General features: G+C 40.3%; 3 protein-coding genes across 3 annotated transcripts in view; all 3 read right to left on the bottom strand.

Moving 5' to 3' along the window:
• Positions 1–16,252, bottom strand: part of PCDHB4 (protocadherin beta 4) — a 212,976-nt gene that overhangs the window by 62,132 nt on the left and 134,592 nt on the right. The gene's annotated exons all lie outside the window — the stretch shown is intronic.
• On the bottom strand, positions 919–5,975 carry LOC100896068 (protocadherin beta-18). Its single transcript, XM_003732230.6, has one exon. It carries the CDS (start codon positions 5,784–5,786, stop codon positions 3,420–3,422), a length of 2,367 nt encoding a protein of 788 aa, XP_003732278.1. The 5' UTR covers positions 5,787–5,975; the 3' UTR covers positions 919–3,419.
• Positions 9,016–15,045, bottom strand: LOC100896034 (protocadherin beta-14). The gene is made up of 2 exons (XM_035286605.3): positions 12,545–15,045; positions 9,016–11,628 (listed from the first exon to the last, which is right to left on the bottom strand). The coding sequence occupies exons 1-2, from the start codon at positions 14,880–14,882 to the stop codon at positions 11,558–11,560; spliced, it is 2,409 nt and encodes an 802-aa protein (XP_035142496.1). The 5' UTR covers positions 14,883–15,045; the 3' UTR covers positions 9,016–11,557.

The raw sequence follows: 16,252 nt of genomic DNA, 5'->3' as shown, positions 1-16,252 counted from the left end.
TCTGCCTTCTACTATCCTGTGAGATTATGAATGTGGAAGTGGTACCTGACCCTTTGGGAAATGATGCAAGTGCAAAGTTAACTAAATTTGTTTATTCAACAAATACTTATGATTTCAGATTATGTGCCAGTCACTGTACTAAGTACTGAGAATACAAATCCCTTCTATGTCCTCATGGAGCTTACAATATAATGTCTACTATGTTGTATAGTGGAGGTTCTGGGGAAATTAAGCAGAAAAAGGTGTGCAGTTATTAGCCCATTCCTAAAAAAAGTATGTATCCCATTAAACTCTTAACTCACTGCTAGCAGAATAGATGAAGAGATTCATTCTCACATTTCAGGAGTATAAAGTTAAGTGATGTACTAGCTCAAGCTAGTTTATTATGCAAACTCAATGGGTAGCTTAAGGAGTTGTGGATAACTTATTTGTGAATATTGTGTAAGAACCGTGAGCTTGTTATGTTGACTTGTTTTTATCTAAAATAACTCATAAAGAGCATCACCATCTATTGTTAATACTGAGATACACACATGTTGAAGCTGAGAGTCAGTCACTGATATTTTGAAGAGGGAGACAGCCAAGATGACTGATATAATGACTGAAGTTAAAGTAAAAAGCAAAATGCAGAAGAAAATAAGTTCACCTGAAATAGCTGGTTAACTAGAGAAGATCTCAACTCATTTTTAGTAAGCAATCACATATCTCTTGTGGATTCCTTGGAATCCTGAAATGCTAGCATGGAACCAAAATTCTCTTACTTCTAAGGAAAAGGAAAGCAACTTGGGGTCTTCCCAATGGCACCAACTTTAGACAATGTTTTACTCACAATGTTTAAATAATAGACACTACTATGTGTTCTGGCATTCTAATTCCCTAGCTAACTGTGAAAACTAAAGAAGAACCAAATAAGAATTGTGTGTTTCATATTGGTTTAATTCTCTTAAGGTATAAATCACTCAAATCAACATTCTATTTTAGAATGTTTCCTTCTATACAAACAACTTTGATTAAACTTCAAAATATGTGAGAACATGCCAGTCACAGTCAAAATCTGATGAACAATTTTCCTTAAGAAATATATTGGTCATGGATCCAAATTCATTATTATGAATTTACATGTCCAAGAAAATGTGTCTGAATGTCTATGCAGTTTTGAATACTAATGGGATAGAATCTTGTACCTATGTCAGTAACCTAATGGATCAAAGTTAGTTTTTCATTCCCATCTTTCATCTCTTGCATACATTTTCTTCTTTCTAAGATCTTAGCTCCTAGGCTTGACAGAAACTTAAATTTTTTTCATTAGGCTTTCTAGCAATAGAGTATATCAATTAAATAATATTTATTTCTATAACTGAAGTCATGAATCAAACCATATGTTCTTTAAATTGGGACTATTTATGGAGCGAAAAGATTTTATGTTATATGACAAAAAATTCTGTTGACACTGAGCTCAGCAAATAATTTTTAAAAGAAAGAGTCTGCTAAGGAGGGTATGAGGATCCTGAGAAAAGGTACAGACACCCAACCCATAACAATTGCAGTGTTATTATTATTTTCAAACTAAAGAATTGTTTAAAAAGTAATCCTGGGACACATAAAATAATGGAGGGAAACTTAAGTTAATAAGACATTTCATAAAGTCCTTTGTAGCATTTATCTGTTGAAAGACCTCATAAATTATTTACAAATTTAAATTTTGTTACATAAGCCTCTAGTATAGATTTGTTATCTCTAAGCTTGTACATCCTGTATTTCATTCATTAAGTTAATATTAGAAGCATACAATAAAAGACCAGGGTTTCATGGTACATAGTCTAATTGAGTACTCAAGGTTGTACATACCTTTCAAGTCTCTTTTAATTTCAAGAATTCCCCTTCAAGACAGGTTAAACAAAAGAATTTTGCTATTAGCAATAGAATCTGAACCCAAGAGCAATTAGACACTGGGGACTTAGGAGGAACTGGACTTAGGTGGACAGGTCTAGAACTAAGTAGCTATCTTAGTCTCTACTGTTTCCTAGGCTTCTGCCTCCTCCTTTCACTTTTACTCTTTCCTTCCATTTTCTCTCCTTCTTTTTCTTTCTATCTAGAAACCATTCTCAGCTTCCAGTTACACAAGTATAAACATGGCTACCTCAGCCTATGCTCAACACTTATTCAAGAGGAAAAAGTGTTGAATTATATCTCAATCACAAATTTAGGGGTTTGGAGAATGTGGCTATTCTAGCTGAAATCAAGAATCTATCACAGGACCAATAAAAAATGATCAGGGCTCATGCCTATAATCCCAACACTTTGGGAAGCTGAGGTGGTAGGATCACTGGAGCCAAGGAGTCCAAGACCAGCCCATGTGACTTGGCAAGACCCCATCTCTTTAAAACAAGCAAGCAAACAAACAGAAGAAGAAGGAGGAGGAGGAGGAGGAGGAGAAGAAGGAGAAGGAGGAGGAGAAGGAGAAGTGAGAAAAGAAGGCCTACAATGGAATAAGCATCACACTAGTGATCACTTCTCTTGGGTAGTATAGAGAAGTTCTCAGACAAGAAAGGAGCATGAGCTGTATATATATATATATATATATGGAGGAAAAACACCCTAAGTACAGGAAAAATTTTCTGCAACGTTTGCCAGAAAAGTAGAATGTAAAGATTATAGATTTTTTTTAAAAGAGAAACTTAAACAAGATAACATTTTTAAAACTAACCTAACCAGATAACAAGCAATTATGTTTAGATTCATATCATGTCTGTAATAATATTCTCAATCATGCAAAAACTGTTTCAGTTAGAGGATCCACAGTCAGAACACCTAGAAATATGAATGAGCCCAATGTGCCATTAAACTTGAAGGAAAAATAATGTGTATGTGAATATATTATTTGAGGTTGCATTTGGGAACAAAGACTAAGCAAATTCTAGCTCATTTTTTTCACAGTTAATAAAAACAACAAAAAATAGACTTAAATTCCTTACTGAAAACTCTTCAGTAAAATGAAGTTACCCAAAATGAAAAACTACCTAACAAAAAAAATGAATAAGATTTCAGGGCCGGGCGTGGTGGCTCACACCTGTAATCCCAGCACTTTGGGAGGCCGAGGCGGGTGGATCACAAGGTCAAGAGATTGAGACCATCCAGGTCAACATGGTGAAACCCCGTCTCTACTAAAAATACAAAAAATTAGCTGGGCATGGTGGCGCGTGCCTGTAATCCCAGCTACTCAGGAGGCTGAGGCAGGAGAATTGCCTGAGCCCAGGAGGCGGAGGTTGCCGTGAGCCAAGATTGCGCCATTGCACTCCAGCCTGGGTAACAAGAGGGAAACTCCGTCTCAAAAAAAAAAAAAAAAAAGATTTCAAAGAAATATGCTCATTCTAAAAGTTCTGCATCATAATCAGAATCCTAATTGAATTCCATGCCATTCAGAAAGGTGGGGCTTTCTCCATTTCGCCTCCCCGGGGCACCAGATTGGGAATTATAGGTTTCAGAAACTTGAACTCATTTGTCCCTGAACCTCCCGACAGACACACCTCGTACTGGTAGCTCTGGGACAGGGTCCCGGTGCCGCTCACGTCCACCAGATGCCCTGGAAAAGGGCCATCAGGCACCGAGCAGCCACCCATCGAGGCCGTCCTGCTCCTCCTGCACAGCTGCACCGCCACGAACAGGAGCACCGAGAACAGGAAGAGCGACGACACAGAGGCCAACGCCACCACCAGATAGACGGTGAGCGAGTCGGCCTGGGCCGGGGCCGGGGCCGCCTCCGGGAGCGGCAGGTAGGGCTGGGAGAAGCCGTCCACCAGGAGCACTTGCAGCGTGGCGGTGGCCGAGCGCGGAGGCTCGCCATTGTCCTTGACCAGCACCAGCAGCCTGTGCTTGGCCGCGTCGCGCTCGCTCAGCAGCCTGGCGGTGCGCACCTCGCCATTGTGCGCCCACACGCCGAACAGCCCGGGCTCCGTGGCCTTGAGCAGCTGGAACGACAGCCAGGCGTTCTGGCCCGAGTCGCCGTCCACCGCCACCACCTTGGTCACCAGGTAGCCCGGCTCGGCCGCCCGGGGCACCAGCTCGGTGCAGGGCGTGGAGCCGTTCTGCAGCGGGTACAGCACGAAGGGCGAGTTGTCGTTGGCGTCCAGCACCAGCACGCGCACCAGCGCCTCGCTGCTCAGCGCCGGGGAGCCGCGGTCTGTGGCGCCCACGCGGAACTCGAACGCCTGCAGGGCCTCGTAGTCCAGCGACCCGAGGGCGAACAGGTGTCCGTTGTCCGCGTTGATGGAGACCAGGGAGGCGAGGGGCAGGTGCGTGTCCTGGGGCGGCAGCAGCGAGTAGGTGACCTGTGCGTTGGTGCCTGAATCTCTGTCTGTGGCGCTGATGCTGCCTATGTGCAGGGCGGGGCTGTTGTTCTCGCGGACGAAGAGGGTGTAGGAGGTTTGTGTGAACGCGGGGGCGTTGTCGTTGACGTCGGAGATCAGCAGGGTTATGTTGTACTCCGTTTTCAACCTGGGTGTCCCCAAGTCGGTCACGGTAATGGTGATGTTATATTCATTTCTGATCTCTCTGTCCAGTGGGCCCTCTGTTACCAGAGCGTGAAAATTCTTGAAGGTAGGCTTCAAGAGAAAGGGGATGTTGTCCTGAATTGAGCAAACCATTCTCCCATTGTCTCCAGCGTCTTGGTCTCGTATGCTGAAAACAGCGACCACCATCTCAGGTGAAGAGTTTTCTGGTATGGGGCTAGTAAGAGATGTCATGGCTATCTCTGGCGGGTTGTCATTCACATCTACAACCTGAACTAAAATGCTTGCTTTTCCAAAAAGGCTCCCACCGTCAATGGCCTGAATGTTTATGATATAAGATTGAATAATCTCGAAATCTAGAGGTGCTTTTAAATAGACTTCGCCAGAAATTGGATGGATTTCAAATGTTTTCCGTACATCTCTGGAGATGTGGGAAAATGAATAAGACAGCTCTCCATTTATTCCTGTATCTAAATCTGTAGCAGATACCTTGACAATCAAGGAGTCCAGAGGGCTGCTCTCAGGTACATGAACCTCATAGACTGGCTTCTCAAATTCGGGGGCATTGTCATTTATGTCCAGGACCACAACGTGAATCACTGTAGTCCCAGACCTGGGTGGAGACCCACCATCCACGGCTGTTAACGTTAAACTAAACTCAGCCTCCTTTTCTCGATCCAGGGATTGGTTCAGTACCAACTCTGGATATTTTCTGCCTTCATCACTGTCTCGTAATTTAAGATGGAAATGGGAATTGGGGCTTATTGTATAGTTTTGAACACCATTCTTTCCCACATCCAAGTCCTGTGCACTATCTATTTGGAATAAAGTTCCTAGAGTAGTACCTTCAGAGATTTTTAGAAGTATATGCTTTTCTAGGAACGTGGGAGTATGATCATTTATGTCTTTGACCAAAAGCTCAGCCCGAGAAAATTGCAAGGGATTTTCAAATAACACCTGGAAATGCAATATACATCGCTCTGTGAGATCGCAAAGTGCTTCCCGGTCCAGCTGCTCATTTAAGAGCAAGTCGCCATTCCGTGGATCCAACCGCAAATAAGGTTTATAGTCGTCAAAGATGACTCTGGCCCCCCGTGCAGCCAGGTCTTCCACATCCACACCCATGTCTTTCACCACGTTGGCTACAAATGTGCCGACCTCCATTTCCTCTGCTACGGAATAGCTCCAGGTCTTAGAACATACCAAAGACCCTCCCAGGAAAACAAAGAAAAGCAGCACTTGCCTTGTCCGCTGGGCTCTTGCCTTTGCAGGCTCCATGGCTCCTTAGCTAAACGTCTTTCTGGCGAAAACGTTTCAACTAAATCAACTAGCAGCTCTGAAAGTTGCTCCTCTCACCTATCAGCCTGGACCTTTGGGAATCTAGAAATCTGTAATCCTGTCGCGAAGGTGTTGATGGTGTTCTGCCTTTTGAAAGCCTCTTTTCTCCTGGTTTTCCAGTGCTTTCCCAAGGGTAAGGGAAAACAGCGCATCCGCCGTGTTACAAAAATTTCACCATCTTATCCTGCAGCGCCACCATGCGACTCTGCAGATTTTCAGGTTTTAGATAAAGTCAAGTAAGTTTCATACAAAATATTACTTTTTCTTGTGTGCTTGTTGATAAATTTAAATTATATTCTCCTTCTATATGCCTATTTTCCGAGTTGCATTTTTGTGATATGTGATGCTATTACCTACCTATCCATCATCAGCCACAATCTGCTACAGCCATGATAGATAGAAGAAGCATATTTAAGATGTAGACCCTGCCTCAAACGAGTTATGATCTGTCTGAGAAGACAATATATTAAACAACTGAAGGTAGTGAAGAATACTCTTACATGTAATTGGCTTAGTAAGCAAGAGATTTTATAGGAAAATTGAAAATGGGAATTAGAGATCTTAGCTTGCTCAACAACTACCCTTAGAAAAGAAGAATGTCTTTGTGTACTTGAAAGTGAACCTGGTATATGGAAATAGTTGCTTTGAAGAGGTTAGACATTTTGAGCTGGGTAACTGGTATCATTTATTTATGGATACTCAGTAGGAGACTTAGCTGGCAAGAGTAGAAAATAAATGCTCAAAAGTAGTGAGCCAAGTAAAACATTTCTAGTTTTTAACCTAAAAGCAAGTCCAGTTCAACATTTTAAAAAATGTGAACAAATTGGACCTCAGTTTAGTTGTGAAACTGAATTTCATCATTTGCAGACGCAGGCTTTCCAGAGGCACAATTCTAAATATGTTTATCTATGTATTAATTAATTGGTTTAACAGATATTTATTGATAATATACTTGATGCAAGGAATGGTCATAAGTGTTAGGGATAGAATGGTAAACAGACAGACCTAATTCCTGCCATGCAAGAGGGAGACAGAAAAATGACCACATATTTTAAATAGAGCACAATGAATGTCATGATAAAGAAAGTTTATGCTACTACAAGGGCATCGATGATGCTCATCTAACCAGAATTTGGAAATACAGGACAAACTTTTCTGGAGAAAGCACATTCTAAATGGATACATTAAAAATTAGTAGGAATACTTTAAACAAAAATTGGGTATGGAGTAAAATTGTTAAGGCAAACTAAAAACATGATTGTGTAGATCCAAATAAGAAGTATTTGGAGGAACTATAATAAGGTCAATATGGCTAAGACATAGAGCAAGAGGAGAGAAATGGTAAGAGTTGAAATTGGAAAGATGACCAAATATTTTGTAAGCTATGCCAAAGCATTTGGACTTTACACTAGTAGAAATGTAGACTTACAGGCTGGGTTCGGTGGCCCACACTTGAAATCCCAGCACTTTGGGAGGCTGAGCCAGGTGGATCATGAGGTCAGGAGATTGAGACCATCCTGGCCAATATGGTGAAACCCTGTCTCTACTAAAATACAAAGAATTAACTGGGCATAGTGGCGAGAGCCTATAGCCCCAGCTACTCTGGAGGCAGGGGAATCTGCTTAAACCCAGGAGGCAGAGGTTGCAGTGACTCAAGATTGTGCCTCTGCACTGTGGTGACACAGCAAGACTCTTTATCAAAAAAAAAAAAAAAAAGTAGGGTTATTAAAGGGATTATAATTAAAACAGAAAAGTGACGTGATTATGTTTCTACTTTAAAAAAAGATTATCCTGTTTTAGAGTTGAGAATAAATTCTAGAGGAATACGATTAAAGGTGAGAGATTGATTACAAATAGTTGCAATAATACAAGCAAGAGTAAATAGTGGCCTCAACTAGAAATGTGATGAAGGGGTTGTATTAGAATAATAAAACAATAGGGGGTGGGGTGATAAACAGGGATTGGAATAGAAAGGAATGAAGATAAATGTACTTTGTCTTCAGGCTTAGGGAACTGAGTGAGTGTTGGTTCTATTAACTGTTAAACACAGGAAGAGCAGAAGAAACAGGAACAGATATGGAGCTGGAGAAGATACATTGTTTTGAGGAAGGGAACAATTTTAACTTAAAATTGTTGAGTTTGAGCATCCACATAGATAATTATATAAATTAGCTTCTATTACATAAATATAGTTAAGGAAAGACGTTTGGGCTACAGAGTCACTTTTGAGATTTACTGGCATAAATGGTGATTAAAACCCTTCATGAAAGATAATAAGTTGCAGATTATAAGAAGTATATTTGTGTTTGTGATTTCAGACGTGATGTAATTTTCAGAGACTACCATCTCCAGAGAGTGGCCATGGTCATAGGTTACTAGGCTAGAGTAGAAGTGAACGTCACTAGAGATGAAGAAGGCTAGAAACAGAGAGGTCCCAAACTCTTAGATCCAGAGATGTCGCAAGGGATGGGCAAAGAGGAAAAGGATAATAAGTTACATTTAAGAGATAAAATGTCTATACACTACTTTGTTCCTGTCATCTGGAATAATTTAGAATTAAACTGTTATCAAGTTGATTTCACGCTCTCATTTGATGACTCTTAAATGCAAAGACTATTTAGGTAGAAAGATTTACTAATTTCAGCACATTAAGGATTTATTACTTTCCATTATTTTCCATTGCTACTGTTGAGAAACATGGAGCATAGCTGTCAGTCTGTCATGTGTTTGAGAGTTCAATGTCCTTTTCCCTTGGCTTTTGGGGGAAAAAAAGAGTTTCTTTTTCTGTGGTTTTCTGAGCTTTCAATATAATGTTTCTAAATATGGATATCTTTTAAAATTTATCCTGTTAGGTTTATTTAGGTCTCTTAAATCTGCTTATTGATGTTTTCATCAATTCCGAAGAATTCAAATTATTATTTCTTTAACTATTGCTTCTGATACATTTTTTCTCACATCTCCTTGGGTTCTGGTTAAACGTAAGTTAAATTGTTTTTACTCTGTCCTCTGTTTCTAATATTCTCTTCTGTATTTTTCATCTTACCAACTTCCTAAGCTATATATTGGATAAATTATATCCTAATCTATCTTTCTCTTCTGTGGTTATTTGTTTAGTTGTATCTGATTTTCTATTAAATCTTGTAGTCAGTTTAAAATTTTGATTATGATATTTTTTCATTTCTAGTTCTATTTTATTTTCTAATCTGTCAAATTTTATAATATTTTGTTCCCTGTACATCTTCAAGTTTAACTTTTATTTCAATTAAAGTGCCTAGCATATTATAGACTGTGTCTGATAGTTACAATATTTGAAGTGCTTGCAAGTTTATTTTTATGTTGCTTTTTTTTCTGCTGGCTCTCCACATAGTGTCATGCTCCCTTGTGTATGCAGTTATCTTTGTTTATGTTAAGAACATAAAAAATTAGTTGAATGTTTTGAGGCTTAGAGCGAATAAACATTCGAGCATTGAAAACTAAGAAGTCACATTCACATTCACTATAGGAAGTCACATTTCATAAAAGATCTGCATTTGATTCTATCAGTTCCTGGGAGTACTACCTGTCAACGATCACCTTAAATCAAATTTAAGGCTAAAAATCAAGTTCAAGGCTGAAATTCCCCCACAAGAGCTCATCCACTTCCAGTTTACTTTCACTCCAAGGGTTTGGCTCTTAGGGATCCAGGCTTATTAATAGAGGTTCAAGTTTTCCAGGATTACCAAGGAAAAAGTAGATTTCAGGCTTACTTATCTCTCCGGGTTTCCTTTTAACATTAACTCTAATCAGACAATATATTCCATGTCTTAATGGCTAATTGTTTTTAGTGAAATCATTGGGCTACATAATTTTTATCATCCTTATTAAAAATATAGTGTCTCAGGGATATTGTTACAACTCAAAACTGCAAGTAAACTCTTAGCTTTCATAGTGTATGGGCAACTGATCTTTCTGGGAGGCTATAAAAATAGTATATATTTTTAAACAACTTCAAATGATCAATACTAAATTAATTCTATAATGATATAATGAATTTAAACAATCTCTTGGAAGAGTCAACTATCATTGGCATTGGTATTCACTCTCACTTCTTTTTGTACCCCATGTTCCCCTATATATACATAAATATCTTCTTTTCTATATTCTCTCTTCTCTTCCTTCAGAATGTATATTTATATATTTGCATATTTCTATAAATATATTTTGTATTATATGTGTGTATAGGCGCATATATATCACTGTACCATAAATCACCATCTCTTTTTTCTTTTTAAACATTTTAGATTTATCCATGTGATTGCATGCTAGCTCCTTTTGATCACTGCATAGTAATCTTTCACTAACAAGTTACACATTTTATGCATTACTTTACAGATGGATATGTAGGTGGAGTCTTACTCTTCACTTTTCCAAGATGAATATTCTCATATATATCATTTTGTAAAGCTTTATAACACTTTTTTGGCTTATGTCCCACAATAGGATTGCTGAATTATAGAGTATATATATATATATATTTTAGTAAAATAATTTTACTATTTTATATATATATATCAAATTTTACTAAATACTATAGGAAGCTCTCTAAATAGGCTGCACATGTGATTTCCTATTATTCCACTTGATATTACCCAAATCTCTCATCTTTACTAATTTTAGTGTATGTTTCACCAACTAAACATCATTTCAAGTTATTTTCAGACTTTCTGCTTTCCCCTTTCTTGAATTCCTTTTTCTTTGTCTTAAAAAATCCTATTGTCTCTCCTGGCTTTGTTGGTGTTGTTGATTTGCAAGAGTTATTTGAATAATGTAAATATTAATCTTGTCAGTTAAAATACTGCAGGTGGCTTCTCACTGTCATCTGTTAGTTTGTCTGTGCTATCCTTTAATTTTGAGAAATCCACATAACTAACAATTACCTGTTACATTGGAAAGTAAAATCAGTGAAAATTGCATGAAATACAGGAAAAAATTTCTAAGGAAATTGGAATTTATTTCACCTATTTCACAATGGCAAGTGAAATTCCATTATATCTACACTACATCCTAGTTATCAAAATGTCTATCTATACTCTTCTATTGAACTTTCTTTTAGATCTGAGATAAAATTTGTAACATGATGAGGCATCTATAAACCATAAATGCCCACCCATTCCTTCTTTGTAGGCATCTGAGAGAGGCCACAAAGTATTAATGATGTTTTATCTTTACTCAATAATTAATGGGAAAGTGAACCTAAATCATTTTTTAACAGTTTAAATCTTCATTTCAATTTCTTATGAAGCTCTTATTTTGTACTCGTCTGATAGAAAGTTATTTTACCCAGGATAAGACCCTAAACTATTTTCTGTTTTAGCAATAAACAATACAAAATTAAAGTGAATGAAGAGGGTGAGTTTTAAGAAAACTAGGCAGGGTGCAGTGACTCATGCCTGTAATCCTAGCACTTTGGGAAGCCAAAGCAGGTGGATCACTTGAGTTCAGGGGTTTGAGACTAGCCTGGGCTACATGGCAAAACTCCATCTCTACAAAATATACAAAAATTTAGCTGGGAATGGTGGTGGGTGCCTGTAGTCTGAGCTACTTGGTAGGCTGAGGCAGGAGGATGGCTTGAGCCCAGGATGTCAAGGCTGCAGTGAGCCAAGATCCTGCCACTACACTCTAGCCTGGGCAACAAAGTGAGACCTTGTCTCTCAAAAAACAAAAACAAAAAGCTAGCCGAGGTGGGAAGATCTCTTGAGCCAACGAGTTCCAGACCAGACTGGGAAGCATGGCAAGATTCTATCTGTATAAAAAAAGAAAGAAAGAAAGAAAGAAAAAATTAGCTGGTGGCCTGTGCTGTGGTCCCAGCTACTCAGGAGGCTGAGGCAGGAGAATCACCTGAACCCAGGAAGTCAAGGGTAAAGTGAGTGATGATGGTGCCACTGCATTCCAGCCAGGACAATGGATTGAGACCGTGTCTCAAAAAACATAAATAAAATTAAACTAAGAAAACCAAAGAGCAACAGCAAGGCCCAGAGCATTATAAGACTCTTACTCCACAACAGCACTATCAACAAAAGTAGTTACAGAAAAAAAATACTTAAGAAGTTAATAATTTCCACTGTGACCACTTTAGTTTCATCATAAAGTAAATTTTTGAAAAATGAATAAGGTTCTCTAGAACTGAAAATGAAGGGATAGCATCCTTTTTACCCTTTATGGTGAACATTTTCAGAGAGAACAGTGTGATTAATGCACTATATTTTCGACCCAGATTCAGCAACACTTTTTATTTTTACTTTATATTGTGATGGTGTCTAGATTTAAATTACATACATAATGACATTGGCGCTTAATACTTCAGTTTGCATATCCAAATAATTGAGAATATTGTCTTGCATAACAACAAAACCATTATCAGAGCTAAAATAGCAGTAACTCCATTAATATAACATTTTGATCAAATAAATAAAAAAGCAGAAAACACAGATTACATTTCCATGTCATATTAGCAACAATTAAAGATTTTTAGAGCAACTGTGAGAAAAGCAAGAACTATGCATGCAACTACGATACAACCTAGAATCCATAAACGGTTATGCAAAAGTACCATTAGCTTGCCAAGAATAACTAAAAATTAGAAATATAAAATAAATGGTTTCATTGAATGTTAAATCCAAAGCTATTCCGATAGTTCTTGATTTCCCCCATATTCTTACCAGCGTCATGAACTTGAAAACTGGGGATAATTGGCTTCAGAAATTTGAACTCATTTGTCCCGGAACCTCCCATCAGACACACCTCGTACTGGTAGCTCTGGGACAGGGTCCCGGTGCCGCTCACGTCCATCAGAGGCTCTGGAAAGGGGCCCTCGGGCACCGAGCAGCGACCCACAGAGGCCGCCCTGCTCCTCCTGCACAGCCGCACCGCCACGAACAGGAGCACCGAGAACAGGAAGAGCGACGACACCGAGGCCAACGCCACCACCAGGTAGACGGTGAGCGAGTCGGCCTGGGCCTGGGCCGGGGCCGCCTCCGGGAGCGGCAGGTAGGGCTGGGAGAAGCCGTCCACCAGGAGCACGTGCAGCGTGGCGGTGGCCGAGCGCGGAGGCTCGCCATTGTCCTTGACCAGCACCAGCAGCCTGTGCTTGGCCGCGTCGCGCTCGCTCAGCAGCCTGGCGGTGCGCACCTCGCCATTGTGCGCCCACACGCCGAACAGCCCGGGCTCAGTGGCCTTGAGCAGCTGGAACGACAGCCAGGCGTTCTGGCCCGAGTCGCCGTCCACCGCCACCACCTTGGTCACCAGGTAGCCCGGCTCGGCCACCCGGGGCACCAGCTCGGTGCAGGGCGCGGAGCCGTTCTGCAGCGGGTACAGCACGAAGGGCGAGTTGTCGTTGGCGTCCAGCACCAGCACGCGCACCAGCGCCTCGCTGCTCAGCGCCGGAGAGCCGCGGTCTGTGGCGCCCACGCGGAACTCGAACGCCTGCAGGGCCTCGTAGTCCAGGGACCGGAGGGCGAACAGGTGTCCGTTGTCCGGGTTGATGGAGACCAGGGAGGCGAGGGGCAGGTGCGTGTCCTGGGGCGGCAGCAGCGAGTAGGTGACCTGTGCGTTGGTGCCTGAGTCTCTGTCTGTGGCGCTGACGGTGCCAATGTGCAGGGCGGGGCTGTTGTTCTCGCGGACGAAGAGGATGTAGGAAGTTTGGGTGAAAGCAGGGGCGTTGTCGTTGACGTCGGACACCAGCACGGTTATGTTGTACTCGGTTTTCAGCCTAGGCGTTCCCAAGTCAGTGACGGTGATGGTGATGTTGTACTCGGCTTGGCTCTCTCTGTCCAGTGCTTTTTCAGAAACTATTGTGAAAAAGTTCTTGAAGGTCGGTTTCAGGATAAAAGGGAGATTATCCTGAATAGAGCAAATCATCCTCCCATTGTCCTCAGAATCTTGGTCTAGGACACTAAAAAGAGCTACTAGGGTCTCTGAGGCATTCTCTGGAATTCTTTTTGTAATCGACGACATGGTCACTTTTGGTGGGTTGTCGTTTATATCCGTAACTTTAACTAGAAGAGTGCATTTTTCTGAAAGACCCCCACCATCTGTTGCCTGAATATTTATAGTATAGGACTGTATTGCTTCAAAATCCAGGGGTGATCTCAAATTAACTTCTCCAGACATTGGATTGATTTCAAATGTTTTACGAATATCTTCTGATGCATGGGAAAATGTGTAAGATATTTTCCCATAGTTTCCTGTATCCAAATCCTTAGCTGAGATGGTAACAATCCAGGAGCCAAGGGGTCTATCCTCAGGGACCTGCACCTCATAGAGACTCTGAGGAAACTCAGGGGCATTATCATTGATGTCCAACACCTTAATGAGAACCAAAGTTGTCCCAGACCTGGGTGGGGATCCGCCGTCCAGTGCCGTGAGTGTTAATCTGAGTTCAGCTTCCTCCTCATAATCTAAAGCTCTATCTAGGACCAGCTCTGGGTATATCTTTCTGTCACCACTGTCTGGAATTTTAATATAGAAGTGAGAATTGGGGCTAATTGTGTAGTTTTGGAGACTGTTGCTTCCGACATCCAAATCTCGAGCACTCTCCAATAGGAATGTAGTTCCAACAGTGGTACCTTCTGATATTTTAATAAGTATTTCATTGTCTAGGAATGTAGGGGAGTGATCATTTATGTCTTTGACATGCAGCTCAACCTGAAAAAACTGCAAAGGGTTTTCCAAAACCACCTGAAAATGTAGCACACAGGGCTCGGTGGAGCCACACAGCTCTTCTCGGTCTAGTTTCTCATTTAGGAGCAAGTCCCCAGTCAGCAAATCAAGGTGCAAATACTTTTTATTATAATCAGACATTACCCGGGCTTCCCGTGAAGACAGCTCCTCCACCTCCAGCCCTAGGTCCCTCGCCAGATTGGCCACAAAAGAGCCAATTTCTGTTTCCTCTGCAACAGAATAGTGTGCAGATTCAGTACCTGCCTGAGACAATCCCAGCAAAACAAAGAATATCAGAACTTGCCTTTTTTGCAGAGTGAGTGCCCCTCTGATCTTCATGGTTCTTTCAGGCAACCTCTTCTGAAAAAATTCAAGCTCAGCCCCAATTTTGGAAGCTGAAGCTCTGGTTTTTAATAGGAAACCCCTGAAGAGTGTATCCTCCAGCAGCCCGGTAGGCGAATCTCCTTTAATGCCTGTCTTTTCAGTGGGTTGGATGTTTTCTGTTCTCCTGAGTAGTGAAGGTCAACGTGCCAGCCTTTGTACTGTTCTCATCTTATCCTGTAGCGCCACCATGCGTCTTTATGGTTTTTTTCATTTAAAAAGTTTGCCTCTTTGAAAAGCAATTCATAAACACATCCGGAGTATTCAAAATGAATCCCAGACATCATATTTTTTACCTTTAAATACTTCACTACGTATTTCTAATAGATAAGGCCTTTTAAACAATAATTGTAATACAGTGTTCACAACAACTTTAGCAACAATTCCTCGATGTAACTTATACTGCATTTGGCTTTCCCCAGTTCTCTCCAAAATTGTCTTTGCTATTTATTTGTTTTAATTTGAATCCAGAAAAGGTCCATACACTGCATTATCACTGTTTTGAATGCTTGACACAAAAGCATCTGTTAAATAGCCTGAAGAAATAAATTTGTATTTAGTCATTTCTTGAGTAATTACAAATATATTCTCTTCTTCACTCTTGCAAATACTTGTTACATCAATTGTAGTTAGTAATGTCATTACTTTTTTCACTTTTATATTTTAAAAATATAAAGAAAGACATGGCTCAAATAAATTGGAGATAATTCTTGCTATTATGGAGCTCATAAGCTAGAAAACTTGGCATACAAATAACTGAAGTATGTCATAATGTATGCATATATAAAAAGTAATATAGAAATACCTAGAAAGGACATTTTGTAGCTAGAAGGTTGCATACCTTAGTGTTAGAAATATGGGATCTGGAACCAAATTGTCAATATTAGAATCCTACTTCTGTCACTCAGAATCCTACTTCTGTCACACTTCTATTTATAAACTTGGGCAAGTTACAGATACCTTTGTTTCCTCACCCGTAAAATGGGGCAATAATAGTATTTGCCTCTTATGATTATTATCATAGGCATATAATGAGTTATTATTTACAAAGTGGCTTGTAAGTGCTGATTGTCTGTCAAAAAATAAAATAACTAAGATCTAAGTCAGACTTGGGACATCAGTGAAAGCTTTCCTGAGGTAATGAACAATACATTGTCATCTGAAGGAACTAGCCAGGAGAAGGAGGAATATTTAGATGGACATTTTGAGGAACACAGAGAAGTGAAGTGTGTCTTGAACTTTAAAATCCATGGAAGGGGAGAGTCTAAGAATGAAATCAGGGTTAAAAAGCAGGGTGAGAATATGAATCATTATACAGGTCATATCAT

The sequence above is a fragment of the Callithrix jacchus genome, chromosome 2 (genome assembly GCF_049354715.1).
Source record: "Callithrix jacchus isolate 240 chromosome 2, calJac240_pri, whole genome shotgun sequence".
Taxonomy (NCBI): domain Eukaryota; kingdom Metazoa; phylum Chordata; class Mammalia; order Primates; family Cebidae; genus Callithrix; species Callithrix jacchus.
The sequence above is the reverse complement of the archived record's forward strand: the minus strand, read 5'-3'. Positions and strand labels throughout refer to the sequence as shown.